General features: G+C 44.0%; 1 protein-coding gene across 6 annotated transcripts in view; it reads right to left on the bottom strand.

Moving 5' to 3' along the window:
- The window catches only part of BICRAL (BICRA like chromatin remodeling complex associated protein), a 116,820-nt gene that overhangs the window by 29,861 nt on the left and 71,908 nt on the right, over positions 1-15,051 (bottom strand). For all 6 annotated transcript variants that reach the window (XM_063725235.1, XM_054557510.2, XM_024248869.3 and 3 more), the window contains 4 exons: positions 14,831-14,876; positions 14,040-14,088; positions 13,881-13,949; positions 6,716-8,392 (listed from right to left, as the gene is read on the bottom strand). In XM_063725235.1, the coding sequence (XP_063581305.1) occupies positions 6,716-8,392; positions 13,881-13,949; positions 14,040-14,088; positions 14,831-14,871 (1,836 nt within the window). In that variant the 5' untranslated portion in view covers positions 14,872-14,876. The remainder of the gene's footprint in view (positions 1-6,715; positions 8,393-13,880; positions 13,950-14,039; positions 14,089-14,830; positions 14,877-15,051) is intronic.

The raw sequence follows: 15,051 nt of genomic DNA, 5'->3' as shown, positions 1-15,051 counted from the left end.
ACACAGAGGACCAGGCACAGTGTCTCACACCTGTAATCCCAGCACTCTGGGAGGCCGAGGCGGGTGGAACACTAGGTCAGGAGTTTGAGACCAGCCTGACCAACATGGTGAAATCCCGTCTCTACTAAAAATACAAAAATTAGCTGGGTTTGGTGGCACGCGCCTGTAATCTCAGCTCCTCAGGAGCCTGAGGCAAGAGAATTGCTTGAACCCAGGAGGCGGAGGTTGCAGTGAGCTGAGATTGTGCCACTGCACTCCAGCCTGGGCAACAGAGCGAGACTCCATCTCAAAAAAAAAAAAAAGAAACTACACAGAAAGGAAATAATTTCTGTGTTTCTGGGTGTCCTGGGAATTTAAATGGTAGCTGACCTAAATACTACTATTTCAACTAATTGTGTACCCAAGGGTATGTTCCTTAATTTTAATAAACCTGGGGTTTCACTTGTTCCTGAAAACTTATAGCGGAAACACACTTGAACACTTGAAATAATGCAACTGACCTAGTTCCCAATGCTTTTTGGCATAAAAAGTCAGCTGCTTTGAAGCTGCTAGTGTAGGCTTCTTTTTACCTTTGAATAACTGAAACTTTTGGGAGTCAGAGAGAAAGAGGTATTTTTCTCCCCCCTCCCTTGGAAGCATTATTTATTATATAGCAAAGAAGAAAAGGAAATGACCACGCTATGGATGATTGCTTAATTAATTATAATAAACATAAAGCTGATCAATACATACATATATAAAATGATTCTCAAGTTCTATCATTAAGTGAAAACGTCTATGGTGTGTTGCAGATAAGTATGTGTATGCACTATGTGTGCTTGTCTATGCAGAGGATAGCTCTGGGGGAATACAAAGAACCTACAGTGAGGCTTCTGGAAGGAAACTGGAGGTTGGGGAAAGACTTGCTTTTCACTCTAGACTACTTTGGAACTGTTTTACATTCTTACTAATTAACTGCACGTTTTCTGTTTCTTTATGTTTCTTTGTTTTCTGAGACAGGGTCTCGCTCTGTCACCAAGGCTGTAGCGCAGTGGTGCCATCGCCCTCACTGCAGCCTTGACCTTCCCGGACTCAGATGGTCCACCTCAGCCTCCCAAGTAGCTGGGACTACAGGTGCACACTACCACACCCACCTAATTTTTGTATTTTTTGTAGAGACATGTTTCACCATGTTACCTAGGCTGGTCTGGAGCTTCTGAGCTCAAGCAATCTGCCCCCCTCGCTTGCTGGGAAGTGCTGGGATTACAGGCATGAGCCACCGCAACCAGCCCCAAGTAACTTTTGAACACAGTATGTTGACTGTAAACACTTAGGCTAAACACAGAACTGTAAACCAATAGTAAAGTCTAATTAATAGATTTTTTTTTTTACAATGGTTTAAAACATGGATTAGCAATTCTAAGACTATTTTCTGTATATTCTAGGATTGAACAAGTAAGTAAATAAACATGGTGGAGCTGGCTTTCTCACTGTTAGAAAAGGGAGTTACAGGCCAGGCGTGGTGGCTCACGCCTGTAATCCCAGCACTTTGGGAGGCTGAGATGGGTGGATCACCAGAGGTCAGGAGTTTGAGACCAGCCTTGCCAACATGGTAAAACCCTGTCTCTACTAAAAATATAAAAATTAGCCAGTTGTGGTGGTGCACGCCTGTAATCCCAGCTACTTGGGAGGCTGAGGCAGGAGAATCGCTTGAACCCCGGAGGCAGAGGTTGCAGTGAGCAGAGATTGTGCCATTGCACTCCAGCCTGGGTGGTAGAGTGAGACTCTGACTCAAAAAAAAAAAAAAAAAAAAAAAAAAAAAAGGGTAGCGGGGAAGGAAAGGGAGTTACAAATATGGAAAAGAGAGAGACTTGGATGAATTCTGTAGTCATGGATTAGAATTGGAACTATCAATATGAACTCACAGCTTTTAATATAGATGCACAGAAATGTAAATAGCTATAGGCGTTGGGTATATACATATTTTCCAACTGAAATGACCTTAGTAGCAATGAACACACATAATGCTCAGATCTTGGTTTCTAAATATTGTTCTCCACTAGAAGAACAAGCCTTCTTAAAAAAATAGTTGATGGTAGGGCAGGAGCAGGGAAATTAAAAGATAAACCAGAACATTTGTTTTGCCAGAAATTGAAGGAAGTGCTCAAAGCATGATGGAAACATGTCAGAAGGATGAGCAGCCAATTTGGAGGGGCACCCACTTGCCAAATGTGGGTAGACTTGAGCATCAAAATAAATTATTGTAACAGTTTATAACCCACTGACTATAATAATAATCTAAGAATTCACACATAAAGAAAAAGGTAAAGGGAAGAAAAGGAAAAGCTGTTCCTTAAAGTAGAATGCTAATAGTAAGTATAGAACAAATGAAGGAATTAGAAAGTCTCTATTTCGAGGCCATGATACTAATAGCTCTATAATAACTGATTCAATCAGGAATCATCAATGGAAACTTAAATTATCATGTGCAAGTTTGATGAGAAACTGGATGCCTACAGAGTTTCAAATTATCTTCTGGAAGATTCTAATTAATGACAAAAGGCAAAACAGTGGAGAAACCTGAAAGACACCATCTTATGCAAGTGTTCAAGGTGAGATCACCAGTAATGGGACAAATCCACATCCTGAGCACTGAGGACACCTCATTTCTGTGGCAATCCTGTTAAAAATGTACTGAATCTAATCATGAGGAAACATCAGAGAAACCCAAATTGAGAGACATTATAGAAAATAATTGGTTTGGCTGGGCGCAGTGGCTCATGCCTATAATCCCAGCACTCTGGGAGGCCGAGTCAGGCAGATCACCTGAGGTCGGGAGTTTGAGACCAGCCTGGCCAACATGGAGAAACCACGTCTCTACCAAAAATACAAAATTAGCCGGGCGTGGTGGTGCATTCCTATAATCCCAGCTATTTGGGAGGCTGAGGCAGGAGGATGGCTTGAACCTGCGAGGCAGAGGTTGCGGTGAGCTGAGATCACACCATTGCACTCCAGCCTGGGCAACAAAAACGAAACTCTGTCTCATAATTGGTTTGCACTCTTCAAAAATATTAATAGTATGAAAGACAAAGAACGACTGAGGAACTGTTGCAAATTTTAAAATCTGACAATGAAATGAGATAGTGATCCTGGGTGGATCCTGGACCATAAAAACCAAAACAAATTGGGAGGCTGAGGCGGGCAGATCACCTGAGTTCAGGAGTTTGAGACCAGCCTGGCCAACACGGAGAAACCCTGTCTGTATTAAAAATACAAAAATTAGCAGGGTATGGCGGCAGACAGCTATAATCCTAGCTACTCGGGAGGCTGAGGCAGGAGAATTGCTTGAACCCAGGAGGTGGAGGTTGCAGTGAGCCGAGATCGTACCACTGCACTCTAGCCTGGGCGACAGAGCGAGACTCTGTCTCAAAAACAAACAAACAAAAACAAAACAAAACAAAGCTGCACGCCGGGGCACGAGCCTGTATAGTTCCAGCTACTCAGGAGGCTGAGGTGGGAAGATTGCTTGAGCTCAAGAGTCTAGCCTGGGCCGGGCGCAGTGGCTCATGACTGTAATCCCAGCACTTTGGGAGGCCAAGGCAGGTGGATCACGAGGTCAGGAGATCACCTGGCTAACATGGTGAAACCCCGTCTCTACTAAAAATACAAAAAACTAGCCAGGCATGGTGGCAGGTGCTTGTAGTGCCAGCTACTCGGGAGGCTGAGGCAGGAGAATGGCGTGAACCTGGGAGGTGGAGCTTGCAGTGAGCTGAGATCGGGCCACTGCACTCCATCCAGCCTGGGCAACAGAGCGAGACTCCGTCTCAAAAAAAAAAAAAAAAAAAAGACAGTCTAGCCTGGGTAACATAGCAAGATCCCATCTCTAAAGAAAAAACACCAAAACCAAAACCAAATAATTTGTTTTCTCTTGTGCTCTCAGTGACTTTTCTGGGAGAACTGACTAAATCTGAGTAAGGTCTGCAGATTAGTTATAGTATTGTAATAAAGCTGATTTCTTAATGTTGATTACTGTACTGTGGTTATGTAGGAGAATGCCCCTGCTGTTACAAATACACATTGAGGTAGTTAGGAGTCAAGAGGCATCAGCATCGGGTCTGTAATTTACTCTGAAAAGTGTGTGTGTGTATGTTTGTGTGTGTGTGTTTGTATATGAGAGAGAGAGACAAAGGGAGAGAAAAGATTTGGGGAATCTTGGTGAAGGGTATATGACAATTCTTTGTAGTAATCTTGTAACTTTAACTTTTCTGTAAGTCTGGTGTTATTTCAAACACACACACACACACACACACACACACACACACATGCCCCTTTGATATCTTTGAAACCAAAACAAATAAACTGAACATCCTTAATCATAAGCAATCTTTGTTTCCTTAGGATTCTTAGTGAAATTAGTAAGTCAAAGGTATATGGTTTAAAAAATTGATATATATAAATACATATATTATATATTATATATTTTATATTTTATATATAATACATATATTATATAAATATAAATATAAATATAAATATAAATATAAAAAAATATATATTTTTTGAGATGAAGCCTCACTCAGTCTGTTGCCCAGGCAGGAGTGCAGTGGCATGATCTTGGCTCACTGCAATCTCCGCCTCCCAGGTCCAAGTGATTCTCCTGCCTCAGCCTCCTAAGTAGCTGGGACTACAGGCGTGTGTCACCACACCCAGCTAATTTCTGTATTTTTAGTATAGACAGGGTTTCACCATGTCAGCCAGGCTGGTCTTGAACTCCTGGCCTCAAGCGATCTGCCCACTTTGGCCTCCCAAAGTGCTGGGATTACAGGCATGAACCACAGCTCCTGGCTGATATATATATTTAAAAGATTGATATTGGCTGAGCACAGTGGCGAATGCCTATAATCCCAACACTTTGGGAGGTCGAGGCGGGCAGATCACTGGAGCCCAGGAGTTCGAGACCAGCCTGGGCGACATGGTGAAACCCTGCCTATCAAAAAAATACAAAAAGTAGTTGGGCATGGTGGCTCGCACCTGTGTTCCCAGCTACTTGGGAGGCTGAGGTGGAAGGATCACTTGAGGCTGGGAGGCAGAGGCTGCAGTGAGCTGAGATTTCGCCACTGCATGCTAGCCTGGGCAACAGAGTGAGACTGTCTCAAAAAAAAAAAAAAGATTTTGAAATATGTTGACATATATAAACAAGTTTTTGAATCCTTCTGAATGTGGAGGAGGAGAAAGGCAGGGGAAATGCAGGACTGAGGGGTGGAAAGTAGGGTACGGCATGGGTCCTCCCAGATGAGAAGAAGAGGAGCTGGAACTATAGAGCATGCTCAGAATGAGTGGGAACCAAAAGATGGAGCTGTCAAAGGATCAGCAGATGACAGTGAAGGACTAAAGCTCATGACCACTTGAGATTCTTTTCAGAAACATAATCCTTATGTGGTTTACCAATTGCCCACAGTAATTAATCTGCATAACAGTATAGTAAGAGCAAGCTCAGGTCAGGTACTTGGTCAAATGAGAGTGCCTCGATCTCTCCCTTTATGTGCTTCCCTCTGCTGCAGGCCAGTTACCCACTACTGAGTCACACTGAGTCCCTGAGCCTTTCCTGTTGGCAACCAAGAAGCAGCTACCACGTCTTCAACAAGTCCACAGTCACATGTCCTAATAGCCTGCTATACAATGTAAATAAATAATCTAAAATAAGCTTTCATTTTAAATGCCCATAATGAATTTAATTAAGTATAAATACAGGCCCCTATGGAGTATTTGCTATTTGCCAGGGTCTATGTCTAAGTGCTTTGTATAGATTATCTCATTTCACCCTCCTGATAACTCCATGGGATGGCAGTATCATTATCCCCATTTCACTGATGAAGACAATTAAGTCTAGAATGGTTAACTTTTTCCATGTCATAAAGCTTAGATTCAAACTCAAGAGTCTAACTCCAGAGTCTCCACTCTACAATGCTACACTGGATAAAAAATTTTAAGAAGAAAAGAGGTTGGGTGTGGTGGCCTGTAATCCCAGTACTTTGGGAGGCCAAGGCCAGGGGATTTCTTGAGCCCAGGAGTTCAAGACCAGCCTGGGCAACACGGCGAAACCCCAAATCTACAAAAAATACAAAAAACTAGTTAGGTGTGCTGGTACGTGCTTGTAGTCCCAGCTACCTGGGAGGCTGAGGTGGGAAGATCATCTGAGCCCAGTAGGTTGAGGCTGCAGTGAGCTATGATTGCGCCACTGCCCTCCAGCCTAGGCGACAGAGTGAGACACCCTACCCCCGCCCCCCGGCAAAAAAGAAAATCAAGAAAAAAGATAACCAGCCATAAGTGTAAAAAAAAAATTTTTTTTTGAGACAGGGTCTCACTCTATCACCCAGTGCAGTGGTACAATCATGGCTCACTGCAGCCTCAACCTCCCATGCTCAAGCTATTCTCCTGCCTCAGCCTCCAGAGCAGCTGGGACTACAGGTGTGCACCACCACACTCAGCTAATTTTTAAATTTTTGGTAGAGTCAGGGTCTCACTACGTTGCCCAGGCTGGCCTCAAACTCCTGGGTTCAAGTGATCCTCCAGCCTCGGCCTCCCAACGTGTTGGGATTACAGGCATGAGCCACTACACCTGGCCTAAAATTTTTAAGAAATTGGATGCCTAGGATGAAAATTATATTCTAGTAAATACACATCTCATTTTTCCATTCTATAATCAGCCAATTATTTATTTGGGAAAGGGCATTACCTGGCAGAAGAATTGTTGCTGGGTTCCTGTTCCAGGTGTGTTACTGAAGGTGCTGGTAGACTTGGAAGAAGAAACTGGAAGACGATGAGACACACTGACTGGTACTGGAGTCCTGTTCGGCTGGGTCAGCTGATCTGTAAAGTTTGATCCTGATGAACCAGACTGAACTGCAGACCCAAGACTAGGATGGGCAGTGCTGGCTGAGCTGACAGCAGGGAACCGACTAGGTCCTGACATGCTTGTCACCGAGGGCATGGTGGTGAAGCCAGGTCTTCCTTGGGAAACGCTGCTCTGCCCAGGTGACAGGTGTAATACGGTTGGGGACGCCTGCTGCAAGGGCATTTGTCCACCCACAAGCTGAGGAGAGGCATGATTGGCTATCACTGGACTTCCAGAGGCAGCAAATGTCTGTCCAGACACTAAGTGGACGGCAGTATTCTGGTTGTTAAGCATCTGTCCAGAATATGGTTGGTTGGTCCTGAGCATGTTGGAAGAGTTTCTGTTCAACATGACATGCTCTGAGGCCACTTGGCCAGAAATGAGCTGAGAGGGTTGAGTCTGAAGAAGTTGCCCATTTATAGTCTGGACGTGGTGTACCGAGTTGGAACTGACAGAAAGGCTTGTAGGTATAAGGAACTGACTTTGGGGTGCGTGAGGTTGGCCCATGGGGGAATGAATAACAATACTGCCCCCAGTGCTGCTCACTGCCTGTGAGGTGACTGGCTTTCTTGTGTTCTGTTGGTTTACAATGTTCACAGACATGTGTGGACCAACTACTGAGCCCTGGGGTGAGCTTGCAGAAGCAAAAGAGATCCCTTGTTGTACGTGGTGCTGCTGAATTCCCAAATTGTTCACATTGTATGTATTTTGCTGACCCATCTGGATAGGCTTTGGCTGTATATTAATTGGGACTTTATTTGAATTTGGTGCAAGACCCCTTTGTATGATGATGTTATGCACAGGTAAAGATGTTTGAAAATTTGTGCTGTTAAATGGAACGGTAACAGGCTGTGCTACTGGACTGGAACTGGAGTTCCCAAACAAGGAGTTGCCATTAGGAGTCTGTCTATGAACCAGGAGCCCTCCACTCACATTTGATGGGGCTTGCTGCCCGCTGCCCTTTAATATGATTTGAGATCCATCTAGGTTATTAATAGTCATCATGGAAGGATGATTACCAAATGACCCAATTAATTGTATTTGACCAGAACCACTAATCTGACTGCTATTAGACAAATGCTGGCTGGGAACACTGATCCCCACATGTTGCATAAAGCCATGTTGTACACCCACTGTATTGCTTGCAAACGATGCTCCAACAGGCACATGCGTCACCCCTATAGGCTGCAGCGTCTGACCTGAGTAATTAGAAACATTAGAAGCCTGAGTAAAGGATGCTGATGAAGAAGGATGAAGCTGAGCTTGTGCAAACTGTTGGCTTGAACCTATACTGGCATCCAAATATGCCTCTTCTGCCAATGTCTGTTCAGTGATATTGGCCTCTTGCAAGGATTTCTGAAGAATGTCGAAAGGTTGGTCCTCAGTGAGATCAGGAAGAGGAGAAGACTCGAGTTCATCTTCAAGAAACTGGAGGCTACTTGAAAGTGGCAGTCCATCACTGGGCCCTTCTCCAAGCTGGTTGCTTACACCTTTGAGGGATGACTTAGGATCAGCATTCTAAAAAAATAAACAGTATGTTACATGGCATATGTAACCTTTGAAAAGGATGCATAAAAATTAATCTTACTTCTTCTTTTTTTTTTTTTTTTTTTTTTGAGATGGAGTCTCGCTCTGTTGCCCAGGCTGGAGTGCAGTGGCGCGATCTCGGCTCACTGCAAGCTCTGCCTCCCGGGTTCACGCCATTCTCCTGCCTCAGCCTCCCCAGTAGCTGGGACTACAGGCGCCTGCCACCGCGCCCAACTAATTTTTTGTATTTTTAGTAGAGACGGGGTTTCACCGTGGTCTCGATCTCCTGACCTCGTGATCCGCCCGCCTTTGCCTCCCAAAGTGCTAGGATTACAGGCATGAGCCACGGCGCCCGGCCAATCTTACTTTTGAATATGAATAAAGCATGACAGTCTGCTTCTCAGGCATAACTCTCTAAACTGCTCACCTTATTCTGATATTTTATTTCCATCGTAATGATGCTTGACATTATAAGTATATGTATCCATCGTGCTCATAAATTATTTTAGAGAGAACAGATAGATAATGTGAACATACTGAGGACTACTTGGAGCTTAGCTTCATTTTTTTGAGATACTGCCACAGACTTTATTTACTTGTTTATTTTTTGATCTGGAGTCTCGATCTTTTGCCCAGGCTGGAGTGTAGTGGCCCAATAATAACTCACTGCTGCTGTGAACTCCTGGGTTCATGAGATCCTCCCACCTCGGCCTCCTGAGTAGGTGGGACTACAGGTGTGCCCCACCACACCCAGCTAAATTTTTTTGTTTTTGGTTTTTAGAGATGGGGTTTCACCATCTTGCCCAGGCTGGTCTTGAACTCCTGCATGCAAGTTATCCTCCTGCTTTGGCCTCCCAAAGTGCAGGGATTACAGGCGTGAGGCACCGTCCCCGGCCTCAGAGTATTTTCAATATTTCTACTACACCGACAGGATGCAAAAAAAGTTGCCAATAAATACATACTGAATGAAGCAATTCGAAAAGATAGAATTAATACTCACATGGAAGTAGGAGAGTTGCTAAATAAAAATCATTAATGTTGAGGGATAGGCCAAATATCTACTTTATGGGTTTAGTGGCATCATATGTAGTGATTATTTGTTCAAAATGAATGTCAGAAACGCTACTGATTCACAAGCCTTACAGGAGATCAGTGTTGTGACAGAGATTATCTTGCATGATATGATCTTATGTGCCTTACATACATGTGACTATTAAAAAGAACTATCCATCCCAAGGACTTTCTGAACACCAGTCTATTTTATAGGTGAAGAAAATATAGGTCCTGATGATAGTAAGTTAATATTTACTAAGCACCATACCAAGTGAGTTCAACAGTATAGTCAACTAATGTTAACCACCCTCTGAGGTAATTCCATTGTTATTCTGGTTTCATAAAGAAGGAAATTGGCCAGGCGTGGTGGCTCACACCTATTAATCCCAGCACTCTGGGAGGCTGAAGTGGGTGGATCACCTGAGGTTGGGAGTTCGAGACCAGCCTGACCAACATGGAGAAACCCCGTCTCTACTAAAAATACAAAATTAGCTGGGCGTGGTGGCGCATGCCTGTAATCTCAGCTACTAAAGAGGCTGAGGGAGGAGAATCGCTTGAATCTGGGAGGCAGAGGTTGCGGTGAGCCAAGATTGTGCCATTGCGCTCCAGCCTGGGCAACAAGGGCAAAACTTTGTCTCAAAAAAAAAAAGAGGAAATTGACTCTCACAGAGATTTAGTGATATATCTAAGGTTACATGGCTAATAAGTGGTAGGGCAAGGAGTCAACCTTGGGCAGTACAACTTCTGACTACCATCCACAGCAGAACAAAGCAACTGAAAAGAGTAAGGGAACCTAAGGCTCACAGTAATCTCGATATAGTCTCCAGGCAGGACACCCCAATCCCCCAGGTCAGGTTTCTTGCCTAGATGCTCTTAGAGGTTAAGAACATGGAGGCTGGGCGCAGTGGCTCACTCCTGTAATCCAAGCACTTTGGGAGGCCGAGGCGGGTGGATCACCTGAGGTCCGGAGTTCAAGACCAGCCTGGCCAACTGGGTGAAACCCCGTCTCTACTAAAAATACAAAAATTAGCCAGGCATAGTGACACGTGCCTGTAATCCCAGCTACTCAGGAGACTGAGGCGGAAGAATTGCTGGAACCCAGGAGGCGGAGGTTGCAGTGAGCCGAGATTGCACCACTGCACTTCAGCCTGGGCAACAGAGCGAGACTCTGTCTCAAAAAAAAAAAAAAAAAAAAAAAAAAAGAACATGAGTTCCAGAGCCTGGTGGCCTGGGTTAGAATCCTAGCTCTGCAACTCATGGCTGTGTACTATTTGGCCAAGTAACTTAACCTTTCTGTGCTTTAGTTTCCTCATCTCTAAAATATGTATCTTTTTCTCTTTTTTCCCCTGAGACAGATTCTCACTGTGTCACCCACGCTGGAGTGCAGTGGCCCGATCTTGACTCACTGCAACTTCCGCCTCCCTGGTTCAAGCAATTCTCCCTGCCTCAGCCTCCCAAGTAGCTGGGATTACAGGTGCCCACCACCACGCCCAGCTAATTTTTGTATTTTTTAGTAGAGACAGGGTTTTGCCATGTTGGCCAGACTGGTCTTGAACTCCTCACTTCAGGTGATCCACCTACCTCGGCCTCTCACAAGTGTTGGGATTACAGGTGTGAGCCACCGCGCCTGGCCAAAATATGTCTTAATAGAACCACTTCATGGAATCATTGTGAAAATTAAATGAGGTTAATACATGTCTTGGGTTTCTTTTTTTTAGATAGGGTCTCACTCTGTCACCTAGGCTGCAGTGCAGTGGCACAATCTTGGCTCACTGCAGCCTCCAACTCCTGGGCTCAAGGGATCCTGCCTCAGCAGGACTGGGACTATAGGCAAGCACCACGATGCTCATCTATTTTTTTTTTTTTTTGAGACCAAGTCTCACTCTGTCGCCCAGGCTGAAGTGCAGTGGCGTGATCTTGGCTCACTGCAAGCTCCACATCCCGGGTTCAAGCCATTCTCCTGCCTCAGCCTCCCAAGTAGCTGGGACTACAGGCAGCCACACAACACCCGGCTAATTTTTTTGTATTTTTAGTAGAGACGGGGTTTCACCATGTTAGCCAGGATGGTTTTGATCTCCTGACCTCATGATCTGCCCACCTTGGCCTCCCAAAGTGCTGGGATTATAGGCATGAGCCACCGTGCCTGGCCAATTTTTATTTTATTTTATTTTTTTTTGAGACGGAGTCTTGCACTGTTGCCCAGGCTGGAGTGCAGTGGCATGATCTCGGCTCACTGCAACCTCCACCTCCCAGGTTCAAGCAATTCTCCTGCCTCAGTCTCTTGAGTAGCTGGGATTACAGGCACACGCCACTACGCCAGGCTAGTTTTTTGTATTTTTAGTAGAGATGGGGTTTCACTATGTTGGCCAGGCTGGTCTCGAACTCCTGACCTCGTGATCTGCCCGCCTTGGCCTCCCAAAGTGTTGGGATTAGAGGCATGAGCCACTGTGCCTGGCCGCTGGTCTAATTTTTAAATTTTTTGTAGAGATGGGGTCTCACTCTGCTGGTTGGTCTCAAACTCCTGAGCTCAAGTAATCCTCCTGCCTTGGCCTCCTAAAATCGTGGGATTACAGGCATGGGCCACCATGTCTGTCTGAGGTTAATATATGTTAAGCTCTTAATGCCAAGCAGGTACTAAATGCTCAAGTGTTACTTATTATCTTTTTTTTTCTTATTTAAGATGAAAACAACTTATAAGTAACTATGAATTAAGAATAATTTCTTTAAAGATTATTATGTAACAAGGTTCAAAACATTCTAATATGAGTTTCTCAGGTTGTAACCTTTCTGAGTCATTTTAGAAAGAATGTTGAGGCCAGGTGCAGTGGCTCATGCCTGTAATGGGGCGGGGATCACTTGAGATCAGGAGTTCAAGATCATCCAGGCCAACATGGAGAAACGCAGTCTCTACCAAAAATACAAAAATTAGCTGGTGTGGTGGTGGGCACCTGTAATCCCAGCTACTAGGGAAGCTGAGGCAGGAGAATTGCTTGAACCCAGGAGGCAGAGGCTGCAGTGAGGCGAGATCGTGCCACTGCACTCCAGCCTGGGCAACAGAGCAAGACTCCGTCTCAAAAAAAGAAAGTTGAAAGCTTAGAAAAACGACAAAGTGGATACATAGCTTGTCTTTTTATTATTTAAAAGACAACCTCATATAGCTTGTCTTTTTATTATTTATTTTTATTTTTTTATTTTTTTGAGACAGAGTCTCGCTATGTGGCCAGGCTGGAGTGTAATGGTGTGATCTCGGCTCACTGCAACCTCCGACTCCTTCGTTCAAGCGATTCTCTTGCCTCAGCCTTCTGTGTAGCTGGGATTACAGGCACGTGCCACCACGCCAATTTCTGTGTTTTTAGTAGAGATGGGGTTTCACCGTGTTGGTCAGGATGGTCTCGATCTCCCGACTTTATGATCTGCCTGCCTCGGCCTCCCAAAGTGCTGGGATTACAGGTGTGAGCCACCGTGCCTGGTGTATTATTTTATTTATGTATTTATTTATTTATTATTTGAGACGGAGTTTCGCTCTGTCGCCCAGGCTGGAAAGCAGTGGCGCAATCTCGGCTCATCCTTTGCCTCCTGGGTTTATGCAGTTCTCTGCCACAGCCTCCCGAGTAGCTGGGATTACAGGCGCCTACCACCATGACTGGGTAATTTTTTTTGTATTTTTAGTAGAGACGGGGTTTCACCATCTTGGCCAGGCTGATCTTTAACTCCTGACCTCGTGATCCACCCGCCTCGGCCTCCCAAAGTGTTGAGATTACAGGCATGAGCCACCGCGTCCGGCCTATTTTATTTTTTAAAAATAGAGACAGGGTCTTGCTATGTTGCCCAGGCTGGTCTTGAACTCCTGAGCTCAAATGATTCTCCCACTTTGGCCTCCCAAAGTGCTGAGATTACAGGTGTGAGCTACTGCACCTGGCCATATAGCTTGTCTTAATTGACTAAGTTAAAAGTAGAAAATGTCTACACAATTCAATAGATTTTCTTCCTATATAAATTACAATAGGCTGGGTGCAGTGGCTCACACCTGTAATTCCAACATTTTGGGAGGCCAAGGTAGGTGGATTGCTTGAGCCTGAGAGTTCAAGACCAGCCGGGCTAACATGGCGAAACTCTGTCTCTATTAAAAGTACAAAAATTAGCCCGTGTGGTGGCATGCGCCTGTAGTCCCAGCTATTCGGAAGGCTGAGGTGGGAGGATCGCTTCAGCCTGGGAGGTCGAGGCTGCAGTGGGCTGTGATCACACCACTGCACTCCAGTCTGGGTGACAGAGTGAGGCCCCATCTCAAAATAAATAAATAAAATAAAATTAATTACAACAGACAAGGTAAGGATTCTCATGGTATAAAGGCAGTTAAAGGCTCAGTTCACAAGGCATCAATCAGACAGAAACCATTCAATCATTGCATTTAGTTTCCAATACTCACACTAGAGTTGGCGAAAATTGAATTTGAATTGGCTGCAGAATATCCTGCATTAGTCAAGTCATCATTGCTCTGCAAAGATACAAATTCAATAGGTGGTTACTACTTTAACTGTAAAGCAGAAACAAAATAGATGTCTGTGGTATTCTATGCATAACTTACAGATTTATTACTAGGTCCATGTAGAAAATAGTTCAATGCTTGTGGGTCTCTAGAAAAGAGAGGAAAAAAAGATAAAACAACAAAAAAATATACTATCTATATTTAGAACTAATTTTTACTAGAGTAGAAAGAAAATGATTTATTACCTGAGTAAAATCCTCTCTATATTTTAAAACAATTAGCAGGTTTTTTTTTTAATCTTGTTTTTGTTTTGATATTGTGCCATTTCCTATTATTATTCAATTCTGCCTCCTGGGATTTATTAAGAAATAAATTTAATAAATAATTACTTGCTGAGCGCAGTGGCTCATGCCTGTAATCCCAGCACTTTGGGAGGCTGAGGCAGGAGGATCACTTGAGTCTAGGAGTTGGAGACCAGCTTGCACAACATGGCAAAACCCTGTCTCTACAAAAAAATAAAAAAAAAAACAAACACAAAAAATTAGCCAGGCATGGTGGTACATGACTGTAGTCCCCACTACTTGGGAGGCTGAGGTGGGAGGATCGTGTGGGCCTGGGAGGTGGAGGCCACAGTGAGCTGAGATTGTGCTGCTGCACTTTAGCCTGGGTGACAGAGTGAGACCCTGTCTCAAAAGGGGAAAAAAAAAAAAAAAGAATTACTGAATTACAACCCCTATGTTAATCATGTCTCTGTTTCTCTACTAAACCTACGATCATTATTTTATTTTTATTTAAAATACCTACCAGGTGTTAATATGCTATTAGGTTGTCTTAGTGTTCAGCAAACCTCACACATTTGATTTACCCGGGTTTTGGAATAAGCATCTTACCCAATAAGATCAAGGAGACACGAGTCATCATCATCATCCATGACAACTATAAAGAAAAGGGAGAGGAAAACGGGTTTCAGTAAGGCAGATTAGACAGTAGTATCAATGCAATACAAAAGTATGCCTTACACTTTTCTGGATAAATAACTGTAATTCATGTGAGTTTTCCTCTGCTTATTATTAATGTAATTTAAAAAATTTTGAGGTCATTTGAGAGATAA

The sequence above is a fragment of the Pongo abelii genome, chromosome 5, assembly GCF_028885655.2.
Source record: "Pongo abelii isolate AG06213 chromosome 5, NHGRI_mPonAbe1-v2.0_pri, whole genome shotgun sequence".
In the NCBI taxonomy this organism is placed as follows: Eukaryota; Metazoa; Chordata; class Mammalia; order Primates; family Hominidae; genus Pongo; species Pongo abelii.
Note: the sequence above shows the minus strand (reverse complement) of the source record. Positions and strands in the feature narration are given on the sequence as shown.